Raw genomic sequence first — 17,621 nt, 5'->3', positions numbered from 1 at the left:
CATGGGTAGCTCCCCTCCCCCTATTCACATCCCCAGCCCACTGGGGAGGAGACGTTCTCCTCCTCCTCCCTTTCCTCTTCCTCCACCCTCACTGAGGGCACTAATACAAATACAAACACACTGAACAACAACACAAACAAACAGCAGATAATAACACTATCTAACACCAAAAATAAAATGTTTCCAGTATATATATATAGTGTCTAATAGGTAACATACAAAAACTAGCGTTTTTGTATGTGGTTGTTTGTTGGCAAGATAACCACCATTTAATTGTAGGCCTACTGTAAATTGTTATATTATATATATTGCTTCGCATGTTATGGGAAACATGGAGGTTAGTTTGAAAAGTGCCAAGGACGATGACTCATCTGGAGAAAAATGACCGAAGTCAACATTTCTCCGAAATACTGTTGTGTCGACCCCAAGTGGTTCCGTTTCGATGGCACAGATCTCGCCGGCTTGGCGTTGAAACCATGGACCTATTAAAGAGGGTTGAAACGGTAGGCGTCTTTAGCCAGAACAAGTGCTCCCAAAAACGCTTTTGTTATATGATTGGCCAAAACGGGACAAGCAGGTAGAGGCATGGCCAATCGGGGTAGGAGATATTTAGTGTCTGATGTCGTCACTGCTACTGATTTGTGGGTATTTTATCAAGCGCCATTTTGATTGGCTGGTGTTTTTATCGTAGGAATCCGGTCCCATCACGTTGTCAGCCGCTAGTGCGGAGGTAATTCAAAGAAATCCCTCCTTACACAACCTACAGTTTTGATCATTGACCCACGGGTAAGTCACGTAGGATTATAAAAAAAAAAGAACAAGGCATAATGTAGTTCGATTAATTCGTTTGTGGTTTATGAACGTGAATCTTGTTGGATTTACAGCGGGTTTCTTATTCAAGGATACGTCTATAGTCTGGCTTCACACTGCGGCTGTGGCCTTAGCTTGTAGCTCAGCCTGATGGCGTCTAATACGACTAAATCTATATTTCAAAGGTTGTTTTAAGGGATCACTTGCTACAAGAACCAATTGATTTGAATTCACATACTCGGTAAACTTTATATGAAGTCATTTTTTCCCCATCAAAACCACACTGGGATGCACGTTCATTCTCCTGATAACCCGTGTATCCCGCACACCTCATTCACCGGCTCCTGGATGCTAACCGGTAGAATCCTAACCTTGTTAATGCACGCATATACGAAACGATTTAATCCAAATCGCTCGAACGGATCTCATTGCACATTATTTACACATGTATCGCTCCAGACATGTAGAGCCGACTTGCTATGATACCGGGCCGTGTGGTCGTTGGGGAGTCCCGGACACGTGCTGGGCTGGTCGTGGGATCGGATCTGTGCCTAGCCTAGTCCGTGAACATTAGCAGGCCGGCTAACATGCTACATGTGATTTAATTGGACATGGGGAACATCACGTATATTGGCTTGGTTCTGTCCCTTTGGTGGGGATCGGCCCATGACCAGAACGGTGTTTATGCTTTAAGGGGATCGTGTAACGTATATCATGGCCTTTGTCTGGCTGCCATGCTTGCACGTAGTCTGATGCATGCTGCACGTATCCTGATTCACGGGTGTCGTTGATGTGCTGTTGAACGTGTACTGATCCGTTTAGATGGCAATCAATCATATTTTGCACCCCTTGTCTGTTGGCAATGTCTGGGTTTGGCAATCACCTGGGGCTGGACAAAGCTGTTGAGGGTTTGATCGTTTAAAAATACAGCAGATGGTGAAGTGTGAACAGGTGTGGTCCTGAGATTAAGATGGGTTTGGCAGTAAAATGCTTGTTGGGCTCTTGACGTTTACTGGTGTAAAGTCTCTTGCAAAATCCCAGCGTTTGCAAGTCAAACAGTTAAAATTCCGAGCTAACATAAATTGGTTTGTTATGGAAATTCGTCAGGTTGTTCATTTTCATTTCTATTCTCTCTATTGAAACGAGTGTCTCCAAAACCCTGGCCCAAGTGGCCATCACACGAACCAGTGCTACTGGGACAGGGTAACCGAGAAGGCAAAAGTAAACCTTGTTTCTGCCTGGACAAAGTTGTCAGAGTTTTAGGTTGTATTAAGAGTGGGCTTTCTGGTGCGCCCCTACGCTGGATTATGAAAGTGCTATCAGACATCGGCTGTGATGTGGAAACATAACATTCCACAATGACAGAGCTTGTTCAGGCCTCGACCTAAAAATATGAATGCACTCATCGGCCGGTGGCACTTTGCAGCCATGAAGGCGTCATATACTGTCAGAAAGTTCTAGAAAAGAACCCCAATTTAAATTACTTTTTTGTTGCATAGATTGTTCAGTTTTTCTGGAAATTCAAGGAGGTTGTTTTTGATTTCCTGTTGTCAGATTAAATGGTGTATCAGTTATCCCTAGGAGGATTTACCCCTGACACTCCGAGGAAACGACCGTTATATCTAAAGGTTGTCATAGCAACCGTAAATGGCTACACCCAAGTTTTAAACGATCATATTTTCTTGTAGTCAGTCGGCTGCTGCCATTCAGATTGGGTAGAGCTCGTTGGGATTTTAACTGACTCCAATCCCACATTATGTTTCTTGTTCACATGGTAATCAAGTTGGAGCAAAAAAAAAAAGTGAGGTTACTTGGCATTATTTCCAATATTTTCCATTTCCAATCATGTCCCTATAGAATATTTGGGTATGGTAAATTAAACTGAAATATTACACGGGAGGTGTATGCGGATGACTCGCATGCAAGAGTGTTCATATGGATGCTTGGGTGTGGCCGGATCAAGGCAGAGGTTTCTGGTTGCTTGGTGGGTCCGCTATCCTCTCTTGCTTATGTGTAAAGGCATAAAACCCAACTCTCTATAGGCCTCAGCTCCTTATCAGAGCTGAGCAGTGAGCTTGTTGCCCCATTACATTTAGAAACATTAAATATTGTTTTAATATATTGCACATAATGTCCTGCTGCGTCCCTAAAGCTGTTTTCTGTTTATCTCCCCCCTCAGACTTTTCCAGCTGACCAAAGAAATGGTGATGGAGAAGCCCAGTGCCCAGCTAGTGGGGCGGGAGTTTGTGAGACAGTACTACACACTCCTCAACCAGGCTCCCGACTACCTGCACAGGTAAGACCCCCGCCTGCTGGACAAGGAACCACCAGGCCCCGCCGAAATAAGCGGAAGAATGCATAGTCAATCTAGCAGATTCCTCTCTCCCAGAACAACGTGTGCTGCACGGCCGAGTTCCAAAAGGAGAACGCTGAAACAAATGCACGACACCGAAGTGCAAACGTCACAAAAACTCGATGTTTCTGGTGTTCTAGGGCAGGTTTTCTGAAAAGCTAGGGAAAGGTTAGCTGGTTTAAACTTGGACCTATGTCCCTTACAACAGAGCCAGTATTGGAACATACAATCTGGAAAAAGCTAAAATCTTAAAATAATAAATGCATTCAAAAGGGACTGCTGAGCTATGCGGCAGCCTATAAACGGCCCATCGTCCTGTAAAAGGTTCCATTACGACAGGAATGGTCTTCCTCCACATGGAGCCCAAGATGCAACAGAAATAATGGCCAGCACGGCCTGCCACCTTGGGGCATGTTGCAGACATTTATTGTGGATGTAAAGATCTGTTATGAACGGCACCTTTCTTTATTCATCGGCCCAGGTTTTATGGGAAGAACTCGTCGTACGTCCACGGCGGGCTGGATGGCAACGGAAAACCTGTGGAGGCTGTTTATGGTCAATCTGTAAGTGGGCCGTTCTCGCCCCAGCACCCCTGGATGAAGGATCTGAGATACTGCACTGCAGAGCCCTTCCATTTCACCTATTCCTGCTGCTATAAATCAATTTTTGTCTTTCTCTCCATTTATATTCCCCTTTGTCTCAGTTGCTCCTACCTTTTTTCCTTTCCCGCTTTCTTACCCGCTTTATTTCCAGTTACCTATGCTCCATTCTTTATTTGTCATCTATTCCTCCTTCTCAGTCTCTCTTGCTCTTCTTTCTATATCGCTTGTGCTTTCTATTTTTCTATTCACATCTGTTCATTTCTTTATTTGTGTTGACTCTCCCTGCTACCCTCCAAGAATGTTCCATCATTTGGAGTCTGCTTCCCTCCCAGTATGTGCAACCATACTGACAGTTGTTCCAGAACATTCCTTGGCAGGATTACTCCTGTCAGACTCCATATTTGGCTTTACCCGTAGTAACCCATCATCTAAACCCCAACACTGAATACATGCAGTACCAGAACTCATCTCTAGGCTGATATAGTAGTTCTGGTCGGTCTCCATCTTCTCTGCTCTGCCCCCTCAACTGCAGTGTCTCGCTGGCTCAACTCCCAAGTTCACCCACATTTGAATCCCCATCCCACAAAAAAAAAAAAGATGTTTAAACAGAGGGATTGCCTGCCAACGCCGCAGAGACGGAAGCCATTCGGAAAAATGAATTTATGTTAAATACTTTCTATCACATTTGAACACCATCAAATAGCCGGAAATATGCCAATCACCCTGAAGTGCGTTGACAAAATGTTCCGGTCGAGACGCAAGACTCATCGGCGCTCTCCTCATTCCCTTCTCCAGGAGATCCACAAGAAGGTCATGGCTCTGAGCTTCCGTGACTGCCACACTAAGATCCGACATGTGGACGCACACGCCACCCTGACGGAGGGCGTGGTGGTGCAGGTGATGGGGGAGCTCTCCAACAACATGCAGCCCATGAGGAAGTTCATGCAGACCTTCGTCCTGGCACCCGAGGTCGGTTGAAGTCACTTCCACGTCTGATGACTGGATAAATTTAGGATCACACTGGTTTACGGCTCCTACTCACTAGGAGACGAACCCCTCATCATAGGGGGGGGGGGGGGGGGGGATTCAGGGATGAAGTCATCTGAATGTATGTTGTCTTGTCTTAACCTGCTGCTTAACTATTAACCCATTATCCTAACGTGCAAAAAAAAATGCATTGAAACGTTAGAAATGCAGCGCCATTCATTTAGAGGGATGTTAACAAATACCTTGCAGACCTCATTCTTCCCGAGAGATTTGGCGTGCTTTCGGAGGAGGTGCGGATAATCTATCCGTAGTCTTCATGCGTGTACCCCCACATGTTCCCAGTACTTTGAACCACCGACTCAACGTCAAGGCAAGCCTGGTCTTCCAGAACAGTACTATAGTGTGTACTGTTGAAGCCGGCCCCATCTTTAAAATAGCCTACTAGGCACAAACCTTTAGCAAGAAAAAAAGTCACTGGTTTTGCTGCCTTCTTTTCTGGACGCTGAGCCTCTTATCTAGAGGTAATATGGTTAACTAAAACGAAATGCAGACTTGGATCCAGATTCACTCTGGCTTAGTAAAACAATATCCTTAGAATACACCCAGCTGCACTCTGGTTTAGTTAAGCTAGATGCAGGCCATGCCCCAGAGTAATGAAAAAAACGACATATGCATCAAAGAATTCCTGGACTATACAGTTACTATCCTCAGCCCATGATTAGTGACTTTGAGCTGTGGAGGGTTTGTTGTGCCTCACAACTTCTGCCTGTCCATACAGAACCAGGCTGATGCGCATGTTCTTCCCACAGGGAACCGTTCCAAACAAGTTTTACGTCCACAACGATGTGTTCCGCTACCAGGACGAGGTGTTCGGCGATTCAGACTCGGAACCTCCAGAAGGTATTGTACCTGCAGGGTTTTCTCTGAGCGGTTTGTCGGGGACCTCACCTGGCAAATCACACAAGGTTATAATGGAGCTGTTGGGTTTTGAAGTGTGGCTCTATCGAATTGATTTATACATCATTTTGAACAACCTCAATGCACACAGTGCATTTGAAAGTAAGGGAAGGAAGGATAAGAATGTTAGTGGGTTAGGTTCAGATAGTGTGAGGTGAAGCTAAAAACTATCGGTTTTGGTTGATGGTTTGTTTAGTGCATTGGAGCCGAGTGCATCTGGCTTTCATCTGTTGTCACATAAAACACCTGAACCTCAAACAGAGCGTTACCAGGGTGTCCGCGCATCCTTAAAAAGTCTTAATTTCATGTTTCTAAATTTAAGGCCTTAGAAAGTCTTTCATTCGTTACAAATGTCATATGCTGGTCTTAAATACTGTAACTCAAGGGTCTTAAATTTGTCGGTGCAGGACTTTTTTTTATTTTTTTCTCGTGGGACTTTTCAGGAAGGACATGCTGTTACACTGCACTTGTACTTACAGCTTTTGAACCAGAGAGCACTGAGTATCACTTTATGTTCAATAAACAGACAAAAAGTAAACCTGAATGAGTCTCATTGAGTGACACACATGCTATGCTTGGATTATAATACAGCATTCAAGGTGGCCTGTTTTTTAACAACTGGTTCAACACAACTTCTAGAATGCGGTCTTTGTTTCCAAATGTGGTTTTGACTCTTGGTACTTGGTCTTTCTGCAGAGTCTGAGGATGAGGTGGAGGAGCTGGAAGAGCGGGTTCCCTCCCCTGATGTAGCCCAGGACGATACGTCTGCCTATTACGACCAGACCCCCTGGTACGGAGCCCTTTGGATCATAACTGCTATACTGATTAGTAATGTCAACACACACTTTTATCCAAATCCACGTGGTGAATTTGTGATACAGAGGAATGCAACAAGCATGACGGGTTTAACATGCTCACAGGTATACTGTATTGTGTTTAAACCCAAAACATCTTGGCATACATCAGGACGATCCTATCCCAACCTGCTACGATAGTCTCAAACGGAAACTTAAATGAAATTTAATATTAACATTGGGTCGAAGCCAGTTATTATGTAGGATTGTATTGGCGGAGCCCAATGTCAGATCAACGTCCTCGGTCCTGGATCACTAACGGGCCGTCCCCTGCAGTCCAGAGCCCGTGGTCCCGGAGGAGGAGGAGGAGGAGCTGGCCGTCAGCCCCGAGCCGGAGCCAGAGGCGGAGAAGGAGGCGGAGTCGGGCCCCGTCGACCTCAAACCGGAGGTGGTCCTGGAGGCGCAGGCGGAGCCCCACGCTGCAGAGGAAAGGACGGAGAAGAACCCCACGCCCGCGCCCGCCGCCGCCGCCGCAGAACCCGCCCCTACCCCCGCAGAACCCACCCCCGCCGCCCCCGAGGAGAACCGGGTACGCCGAATGAACCGCTCAAACTGTCCTCATCGAGAAGTAGATTTGCGCTGATTTGTTTAAGGTGTTGGTGTTACTACCAGGTGGTAAGTCGTGAGTATATATAGTGACGTCCCAAACGGCCATTTAAAGAGACGTTCAGTAGATTAAAGGGACCACTCTCAGACGATGCATCTCTTTATTTCTCTATCTCGGCTCCAGAGGTGTGAAATGACGCGTGTTCTTCTTTGTGTCCTCTTCCAGCCGTTCTCCTGGGCGTCGGTCACCAGTAAGAACCTCCCCCCCAGCGGCGCCCTGCCCGTCTCGGGGATACCGCCGCACGTCGTCAAAGTAGCGCCCGCTGCACCGGTGGGTCCGCTCGCGGGAGGCCCTTGGGCAGCACAAGTGTGACGCTCGGAAAGCCATTTGGAGTTTAACTCCCTGGTTCTAGAAATGCAATTTTGGTTCGGCCGTTGTTCGGACCGGTAGACACCGTCTGCGTGCTCGGCGCGTACTTTCCTTTGTCGGTGGTTCCTTGCTTTCCTCTGTCGTTTTCACTTTAGTGAACACATGAATAGTGCAATGCTTCACCTCGCTCTCTCTCCTCGCTCCCTCTCCTCGCTCCCTCTCCTCGCTCCCTCAGGCCAGAGTGGAGGTGAAGCTGGAGTCTCAGACAGCAGCACAGCGGCCACAGAGGGACATGAGGCCCCGGGAACCCAGGCCTGGAGGGCCCCCGCCGGTCAACAGAGGGCCACGGCCAGGTACACGGCTCTCCTCATCACTAACGGCATCACTACTTGTTGGGAATACCGCAGTAAAAAAAAAAATGGAAAGTGCCTACTGTTGCATCGGGCAGGTGCTCTCTCCAACCGACTTGAAGATATCTTTGTCTTCATGTCCCTACCCCCCCCCCCCCCCTCTCTCTCTCTGTGTCCCTGTCCTGGTGTCCTTGTGTCACATATATCCAGTGTCTGAGGGGGATCATGTCTCACCTTGAATTAACAAGCTAGCGTCTCAAGTGAAGCTGTGATTGGAGGTTTCTGACGTGTGTGTGTTTGTGTGCCTCAGTGCGCGAGGGCGAACCGGGTGAGCCGGAGATGCGGCGCATGGTGCGGTACCCAGACGCCCATCAACTCTTTGTTGGGAATGTCCCCCACGACGTCGACAAGTCGGAACTCAAGGAGTTCTTCGAACGTAAGTTCCGTCCATTCTCGGGAGTTGCCGAAAAGTGCCCTTTTGGTCATGCAGTGCTAAGACACAGCTCACCGGAATCATGTCGTCTGTTGGTTAATTGGACCGTATCCCCCCTCTTCCGCACGTGTGTAGAGTACGGTACAGTCCTGGAGCTGAGGATCAACAGCGGAGGGAAGCTACCCAACTTTGGCTTCGTGGTGTTTGACGACTCTGAACCCGTGCAGAAGATCCTCAGCAACAGGGTAAGAAAACGACAAATCTCTCTACGGCCTCGGGGGTCAAGGGTCAGGGGCGTGTGAGTAACCGCAGTGTAGAGTAAGTGCCGTCGTCGTGGTGTTTGTAACACCGTCCTCTACCTCCCCTCTCGCCAGCCAATCAAGTTCCGCGGTGACGTGCGTCTCAACGTCGAGGAGAAGAAGACCCGCTCGGCCCGCGAGGGCGACCGGCGGGACATTCGACCCCGGGGCCCGGGAGGTCCCGGGGGTCCCAGGGAGAGAATAGGCGGAGGCGGGCCCCGCGGGGGCATGTCCCAGAAGCCCAGCTTTGGTTCCGGCCGGGGCGCCGGTCCCGGTGAGGGACGCTACGCCGGCCCCCGCCAGTGAGGGAGCCCTCGGTGTGTGGTGGTGGTGGTGGAGGAGGAGGGGCCCCCAGCCTGAGATGAAATACTACCAGGGGTTTACAATTGGTCCCAAACGTTGTTGTTTTTTTGTTTTTACTTGTCGGGCGCAGCAGGTAGACGGACGGGTCGCAGGACAGTAAGCATGGAGTCAGGTGCAGCACCGAGCCAGTACAGCGTCAGAGGGAGTGTTAAGGCCCCGTCCCATTTCTACCCCTTACCCCTCCCCCTTACCCCTCCCCCTTGTTTTGAAGGGTTAAGGGGAAGGGGGAAGGGGTAGAAATGGGATTGGGCCTTAAGTGTCTCCGTGGCGTCACCCACCCCTCCCTCTCTCGACTAGCCCAGACCGAGCTCTGCATACTACCCTGTGGTACTTGGTTCGAGTGTCCTGCTCAGTATTTGACCCTGGTTTTGTCCGAGGGCCTCTGCTACTCACCCCCAGCACCTGCTGAAGTCTCCCGTCGGTCTCTCTACATCTCTCTAAAGGAAGATGGCTGATGTTCCTTTCCCTCCCTCGTGCTACATCCCTCCTTCCTCTCCCTCCATCTCTCACAGATCACCTGGACTTTCTCCGTTATATTTGTTCCTTTTCTCTTATTTTTATTTTTCACACCGAACTCAAAATTTGTTAAGACGAAGAAACAAATTTAAAAAAAACATGCATACATGGGAATAAAAAAGGATAAATAAAAGCCAAAACTACTTGAATTGGGGATTTAAGAACCCAGATGTGTTCGCGTTCTCTCCCTGTTTCTTAAAGGAACGTGTACTTTACTGCTTGAGCAATCCTGTGTATTGCTGCCTCCATCTGACTCGGATGGACCTGTCCTGTCTGTCATCTATCTGGTTTGAGAAATGGAAAACGGTTGAGCTGTTGCTGTTTTTGTTTTTTTGTTTTTTTATTTAGTGGTCTGACTCGTAAAGGCCCCGTTGTTGACGGCATTTGAATGAGTCCTGGAGTATGTATCAAATCCTGTTAGCCTTCTACTACCGATGCACTTCATCAATTTGTCATGTTTGAGAAAAGAAAAAACCAAGCTTACCCACCGATGAGAGAACTAAATAAAGTGATTTACTGTTCTAAACATTTGTCTTGTGAACTAATTTGAGTTTTGGGGGGTTGTGTGTGTGTGTGTGTGTGTGTGTGTGTGTGTGGGGGCTTTCACAACCTTTTTTTTTTTTTGGCTGAAAAGTCATACAACCTCAATAAATTCACATTTAATGGTATATATGCGGGTGGTACAGGAACCTTTCTCCTAATACTATATTGGAGTTAAAAATACACCTCGATTTGCAAGGTTAACAAATTATACCTTTATTTAATTTTCAAATGTGAGCCTACCACATAACCTTGGTGGTACATTTTGAGTTGTATTCAACCATAATTTAATGATAATTCAACACAAAAGATGGTCCATTGAGCACACAGGATCTACAAAACGTCATCAGCCGAGAGGTACTTGGTAATTTGAAAGAAAAGAGCATCTTAAAACCTACATCTTGCCGGGTGGCTCTGTGATGCAGTTTCTGCACAGTATTACTGGCTTCTTAATGGCGCATGTAGGACAGTCGTTTTGTCGCACTCAGGGACACCAACGTCTGTACTTTTATGTTTCAGTGAGTTTAAAATCCCTCGGGACAATACTGTCGGACCTAATGTATTCGCTCGGGCTACGTGTGTGTATGTGAGATGTTTGTGTGAACATGTGACGGTGTTTTCTGTGTGTCCGGGTGTTAATGTGTGGATTTGACTACATTTCCCTGGGACTTGTAAGAGAGGGACCTTTTATTTTTTATTAAATAATTCTCACATCAATACGTCATATGAATATGTAGGCCTACCAAATATACTTTAATTTGTGTTGCCTCATATAGTAGCGCTAAGGATTTTATTATTAAATAATCCTTACACACATCAATATGAATATGTACCACTGTTATTTTGTATTGTTGCCTCATATCGTAAGGATTATAATCTATGATGGTGAAAGACGTAAGGCAGAGGGGCTACTTGGTGCATTTCGTCATGTGTGCACGTGACGTCACCCGATTTCTATTTCTGAATCTTCAATTTAGCTTTTTCTATGTGTGATGTGTGTGTCCAATGTTTGTGTATGTGTTCGAAAATACGTCCTGTTTGCTTTGGCGTTTGTGTGTGCAAGCAATCAGCCACTGCTGGAGCTTCAGTCTAATTTGTGGGTCTTCATGCACATCACCTTCTAAAAGTAAAACATACAACTCCAGAGAGCAAGATGTTCTGGCAAAGTATTACTACAAAGGAGATGTGTCTATACGATTATAAATAGTGACTATCTTGTGAACGCTCTCTGTCAAGCCCAAACATGAATTAATGATGCAATATAATAGTATTCAGTATATTCTTAATTTTTATTATTATTTATTTTGATTGAAACAAAATGAATATCTTCTATTATTAATTACCACTGTTTGTCTAACCACGTTTGCGCCACATCATTTTATTTAATCACAAGCCGGCTAAGTGACTTGTCAGGTTATAATGTCAACATGTAAATATGCTGTTGGCTTTAATAAATGCATCGTGACATTGAGTGAAATAAATGGCGTTTACTTTCCAGAGACTTTCCACACACTGTACATCACTTTAAATGAGATGCAGACAGTGTTTTGTGTGTGTGTGTCTCAGTGTGTGTGTGTGTGTGTGTGTGTGTGTGTGTGTGTGTGTGTGTGTGTGTGTGTGTGTGTGTGAGCTTGCAGGCGTTTATGTGAAACAGCATGTAACCTGTCAAAATCACCAAGAAATCTGCCCCTGATCAGTGTAGCGACTGGATCAACATGGCAAACAAACAAAAGTATTTCGTAGCTCCCACAAGATGTTGATGTGCAGAGCGACAGAATAATCATAGAATGAACACAACCTGTGGCAAAGATTTTTTCATATTTTTTTTTAATACTTTTTCTCGTCATTACACAGATCCTCTAGTCGAGAAACAGAAGTTATCAGATCAAACCCGACAATCTCGACAATATGTTCAAAAACAGGTAAAGAGATTTTTGTTCAGAAAACCTTTAATCGTTAATAGAATTAGTATTATGACACATTTCAATAAATATTTCGATATATACAGAAACAGCAGAAACGCTACATTCTTTTTTCTCTTCAAATCGCTTCACTTTTTTGTACAAGCCAAAAATATCTGCCATTGTATTGATATTCATGCAAAATATTGAGTGTTTTTTAAGATTAATGAAAAATAAAACGGATTTGCTGTACGTTTTCCCATCCTGCTTCGAAGTGCACTCATACTCTGAGCTTCGTAAATTGCAAATTAAACGGGTCTACTTTGTAACAATGCGTACACAACAAAAGCAAATAAAGCTAAATTAAGGCCATTCCAATGTGTGCAAAATAAAATAAATGAAATATTTCTTAACGATAATATCATCAACAATTTCTTTCTTCACTGCAGTATAAGAAGACACCGTATTTCACCGTGGCCCTCAGTTCCATAAATAGAATAAAACTCCAACACAAGCCCCCAAAAAAAGGAATCACTAAAATCGATAAACCATACCATGCTAATTGATAAAAATCGTGTCTAAACGGAAAGTCATAAGCCCTGCTCCAACACCCTGGCCTCCCCAAACGTATTTATTTTGTTTAGTTGGTACATTTCACATTGAAACTTTACCCTTTAGAAACCCAGTTGCTAGGTCTATCTTGTAGCATGACCCCCCCCCCCCCCCCCAACCCTACACACGTGTGCGCACGCACGCACGCACACACGCACACACACACACACACACACACACACACACACACACACACACACACACACACACACACACACACACACACACACACACACACACTACTATCACACCCCGCCCTCTTCCCCAATACAATTATTAACAATTAATATGCAGATGAGGCCTACAGGTAAAAGCTCAATATTTTCTATGAAAATTCGCTGCTGATGAAGTCGTCATGGAAAATGGCGGTTGAATGAATGCACAATATGCGTAGGTCCTTATTCATTTGCATATTCAACCCCATATGGCACATTAAGATATGTACGTATGCTTTAGACAGGGCGGGTCGGGAGGAGATGGTGGGCTCTTCCCCTCCCCCTGCCCTGCAATGTTTATGGCACGGAGACTCAGATATGAATCATTATAATTGGAAACTGCACTTTAGCTCATCGCCCGCACGGAATCGCCCCGTCAGCTGAACGGGGCGACGCGGGACACTCTAGACCCCAGTCCTCCGCCTTCCCCTCCTCCTCCTGGCATATTGAATGAAATGCATAGTTTTGGCAGAATCGATTACCTCATCCCCATCCCAGATCCCCCATCCCCAACCGCCACCCCCCCCCCCCCCCGCCCCCATCTTCCTCCCCAGGTTGTAATGCTGGAATGTGGGTTAGCTTAGCTTCCCGTGGCTAATGGGTCTTATGCTAGCATGTGGCTTAGCCCTTGGGGTAACTTCTACATGCTACAGGGGAACCGATGCAAAATATACATTTATATCGAGGCAAATCCTGTCTTGTGTGGCACAGAGCAAGTATAAATTAAACTTTTTTTTCATACATATATATATATATATATATATATATATATATATATATAAGATTTCTTTCTCGTTCCACCCAAGGAGTGTTATTGAGCACTAGTTCATACAGCTATAAATAGTCTTAATTGTGTTTTTTTATATGCAAATAAAAAAGTTTTTTTCTAGCAAATCAGCACAACTTAACAAATTAGAAAAATAACAAATGAAAAGGATGAAAGAAAAATAACACCCCTATACGTTGGAAACAGAATACTAATTTCACATATTAACAATGACACGACTTTGTTCAACTCTTTTCCCAACCACAATCTGTTGTCCCATTAAAAAAAACGCAAAATAAAAGAGGAACCTTCAGTTACTAATATAACTTATAACATAACTTATCACCACCTCGCAACAGTGAACGGGCTGCACGTGATCCATGAAGCTGTGGAAGGAGACAGACTAGTGGTGGAAGATCAACATCACCATTAGGTCGGTACGGCAGCCGTGACACCGGGGGGCGGGGGGGCTTGAGCGGGAAATGCAATGACATTTAAAATCAGAACCACAACAAAATAAACAAGTCTTTGGTTCGCAAAGCAAAAGAAGCAGAGCTGCACTGCAGGAGCGGGGAGGAAGTCTGAGGTGGCTTGAAAGAGAAACTGAAACCAGGCATGAGAAAGCTGCTGCCCTTGAAAGGCCATGCCAGCCTCAGTCCGCGGGCGGGGCGGGGCTGCCCAACGCCGTAGCCCGCGAAGCCGTACCGCCCTTTGCACACCCTCATCCTCCTGCAGAGAGAAGAGAGAAGAGAGGAGAGGAGAGGAGGAAAAAGGGAGAGGGAGAGAAAGGAGAGGACGAGAAGAGCTGTACTTTCTGCCGTTGTTTCCTTGGACCGCAGAAAGCTTTTGGTAACTCAGAGCTGCTGCCGCCGGGGTCTCTGCTCAGGACGTTTTTAAGTGTTTCTGTCGTTTAAGCCGTTTTGTGAAGGAGGGGTTCCCTCTGATCCTCAGCACCCCGGCCCTGCCGTCGTGGCCGACATGACGCTCGTTAGCAAATTGAAAGCCGAAAAGCGAATTATTTTTTTTCGAATTGCATATATTATTCTTTGCATAGAGAAGCCTGCTGCAAAGCAAAAGAAAATTGGAACCATAAAAATATGAATATGAGCGTGATGATAATTACCGATTCAGGACAGAGAATGTTCGCGAATCGAAACCACACTTAGACGCGTACACGCACCAGCACATCTTCATAGCTTCGTTACCACGCCAATGTGTATGGTAGGATGGTATGGTACATTTTGAGTGGCTGGAGAAGGTGACATCACAGGTAAGTAAGGTACGATAGTAATTTCTACTCCTCATCATCAACTCATCTAGACCGGGATAGAGACGCTATCTGGCGCTGATGGGAGGGGCCGTTTGGGGTGGCTGTGCGCGTGTAGAGGGCAGAGGTCACATTTAGAGGTCAAATCATTTGAAGCAGAAGGATGTAAACTTCGCACGTCTCAGGAATGGTCTCCACGAAAACGACCAGATCAGAGTCCTGCTCCACTGGAGGTAAGAGTTCAGAGTTCAAGGATCAGAGGTGGTCGCAGCAGAGCACAGAGCAAGGCGCAGCCATAGTGACAGAATAACATAGCACATAAATACAAAATAAATCAATACAAAGTGTACCTAAAACAAGATGGACGCTGGGAGCTGGGAGGTGGGGGTTCAAAGAGATTTGTGACGGGGGGTGATGACATCACATATCTTGTCTTTTATCCTTGCCCCCCGCCTCTTAATGGTTTTTATTTTAATGTGTTTTCTTTTCTTTCTTTTTTTTTTGCTTTTTTTTTTACATTTTTTTCTTTTCTTTTTTTTTTTCTCTGTCTGTCTGAAGCGGTCCGAGTAGCTCCTCATGTCTCAGAGAGGAGGAAAAAAAAAGAGAAAAAGCGTAACGCGATACACGCTGAAGCAGCCGATCTAGATATAGAGGACTCCATGGAGGTCCTGGTTTAATGGAAGCACCGGTCTTTAAGTCCCTTCTCATCTTCTCATTCTTATTCTCCAAAAATCCTCCGCTCCCTAATGCCCGACTCATGGAATAAAGTTTACTTTTAAATAATTTTTCCCACTTAGGTTAAGATATATGAACATTTTACAGTGCTGAATGTGGCACACTTTCTCTCTCACAGACACACCCAGACACACACACACACTCTTTCCCAATTTTTCTTCGTACCTTTCATAGTAATAACTTATGACCAAAAGTGAACCTTCCGATAAATACAAACAAAACACAACCCAGACAAACACAACCCAAAGCCTATGTGCCCCCCCCCCCCCCCCCTTGCCACCCATAACACCTAACGCCTAACCCAACCCATCTCCTCATAAATATATTGCCACATTCATATTTCATGCATGTTACTGCATTGCTATTGCACTGGTCCAGATTGCTGAATAAATAAATAAATAAATACTATTACGAGGTAACTTGGTGGAGAGAGAAAGAGAGATGGGGTGGGGGAGGGGGGAGGGGGGAGGGGGGGGGGGGGGCAGACAGATATACAAAATGGAGGGCAGCTAATTTCTGAAACATGCTTCTGAGACCGCCTGTATAAAATATGGGCAGGTGTTTACTGCCTGCATGTGTTTGTCTCTGTGTGTGTGTGTGTGTGTGTGTGTGTGTGTGTGTGTGTGTGTGTGTGTGTGTGTGTGTGTGTGTGTGTGTGTGTGTGTGTGTGTGTGTGTGTGGTTGTGGATGTGCGCTGCATAAACGTACACATCTGTACCCCCCCTTATGGACCTCTATGTAGTTGACTTAAGGTGCACAACTGTGTTCACTTGCAACCTGACCCCTTTATGTGGTCTTGCACTGACATTGCTGCGGTTTTAAGGTGTACAAAATGGTGTTCTAGTTTTCTGTTTCCTGCGATTGTCCTTCCTGTTTCGACCACTAAGCGATTGTTCACCAGGGAACCAAAAGGGAACGCCAGGTTTGGCTTCTCCGGTTGGCATTGCTGGGGGCTATGTTTACCCAGAATGCCCTTTGAAAATGAACGCAGACTCTGAAAATAAATGTGTAGTTGCAGAAGCATATTTCAGTAGGTAACAAGGACCAGGGAGACGGCGAGGGGAGGAAAAGGAGGAGAGGGAAGATGAAGAACAAGGGCAAATGACTTGTCCTATGAAACATGTGTTATATCTCTCTCTCTCTCCTGTTCTTTCTCTCTCTCTCTCTCTCTCTCTCTCTCTCTCTCTCTCTCTCTCTCTCTCTCTCTCTCTCTCTCTCTCTCTCTCTCTCTCTCTCTCTCTCTCTCCTGTCTGTCTCCTCTATCTCCCACCCTCTGTCTCATATCCTGCTCTCTCCCCCTCCATCTCCCTCCCTCCCTCTCTCTGTCTCTCCCCCTTTCTCACGTCCTACTCTCCACCCCCTCTTCGCACCATTCTGTGTGTGCCACTCCCCTCCCCTCCCGTCCTGCCCACTCCCTCATCATGTCATCGTGTGGACGTCCGTACTGCGGATGATCTTGTAGATGATCCAGTAGAAGATGTTGAAGATGAGGAAGACGAGGGGGAAGGCCACGCGCGACACCGTGTCGATGCGCTTGGCGCGGCTCACAAACAGCTTCTTCATCTCCTCCACCGTCTTCTCGGGCGGCCCGCCCCCGCCGCCGCCGCCGCCGCCGCCGGCCGCGCCCGTCGCGGGCGCGTTGTTGTTGTTGCCCTTGATGGCCATGCCGTCCTTGGTCTGCAGGCAGGCGGGGCCCATGCCGTAGCCGGCGAAGCTGAACCGTCCCTCTCCAGTTTCGTCCTCCTGTGGAGAGAAGAGAGAAAGAGACTTTTACACAAAGATCCGGCAATAATTCTGGAAAGAAGTTCCAGCATTATGCTGGCTTTGAGAAATTTAGGCAGGGAGCCGTTTACGAAATGAGGGTAACGACTTTCTTCTTCAGAGGTGTTTAAATCACCCGGTGGCGGGTCACAACAATAACACCATCATCCAAAGGTCACGACCATGTCCCGCCTTTCCGGTTCACCCCGTTTACACAGATGTCCATTTGGCTCCGTTGCTACCTCTGCTGCTGTCTCAATGCGGAACAACTAAACATTCATGCATGCTTTAAACAAGGTGGATTATTGCTGCAACATTCCGCATGAACAGGCTGTGTAAAATGTGTTTAGGTCAAGTACTTCACATGTCTCTCAGGTAGCGAGA

General features: G+C 46.3%; 2 protein-coding genes across 2 annotated transcripts in view; one reads left to right on the top strand and one right to left on the bottom strand.

The window, feature by feature from the left end:
• The first annotated feature begins 643 nt into the window (after window positions 1-643).
• Window positions 644-9,982, top strand: g3bp1 (GTPase activating protein (SH3 domain) binding protein 1). Its single transcript, XM_056600687.1, has 12 exons — window positions 644-786; window positions 2,990-3,106; window positions 3,645-3,726; window positions 4,561-4,734; window positions 5,562-5,652; window positions 6,406-6,499; window positions 6,840-7,092; window positions 7,336-7,440; window positions 7,715-7,832; window positions 8,140-8,265; window positions 8,398-8,507; window positions 8,637-9,982. The coding sequence occupies exons 2-12, from the start codon at window positions 3,012-3,014 to the stop codon at window positions 8,865-8,867; spliced, it is 1,479 nt and encodes a 492-aa protein (XP_056456662.1). The 5' UTR covers window positions 644-786; window positions 2,990-3,011; the 3' UTR covers window positions 8,868-9,982.
• A 4,163-nt stretch (window positions 9,983-14,145) lies between these two features.
• Window positions 14,146-17,621, bottom strand: part of glra1 (glycine receptor, alpha 1) — a 27,211-nt gene continuing 23,735 nt past the window's right edge. Inside the window, exons 7-8 of the mRNA XM_056600140.1 lie at window positions 16,922-17,219; window positions 14,146-14,203 (exon numbers count right to left, since the gene is read on the bottom strand). Coding sequence (XP_056456115.1) covers window positions 14,196-14,203; window positions 16,922-17,219 — 306 coding nt within the window. The 3' untranslated portion in view covers window positions 14,146-14,195. The remainder of the gene's footprint in view (window positions 14,204-16,921; window positions 17,220-17,621) is intronic.

This window comes from Gadus chalcogrammus, chromosome 10, assembly GCF_026213295.1.
Source record: "Gadus chalcogrammus isolate NIFS_2021 chromosome 10, NIFS_Gcha_1.0, whole genome shotgun sequence".
Lineage (NCBI taxonomy): Eukaryota > Metazoa > Chordata > Actinopteri > Gadiformes > Gadidae > Gadus > Gadus chalcogrammus.
This window is presented reverse-complemented; position numbering and strand designations above follow the sequence as displayed.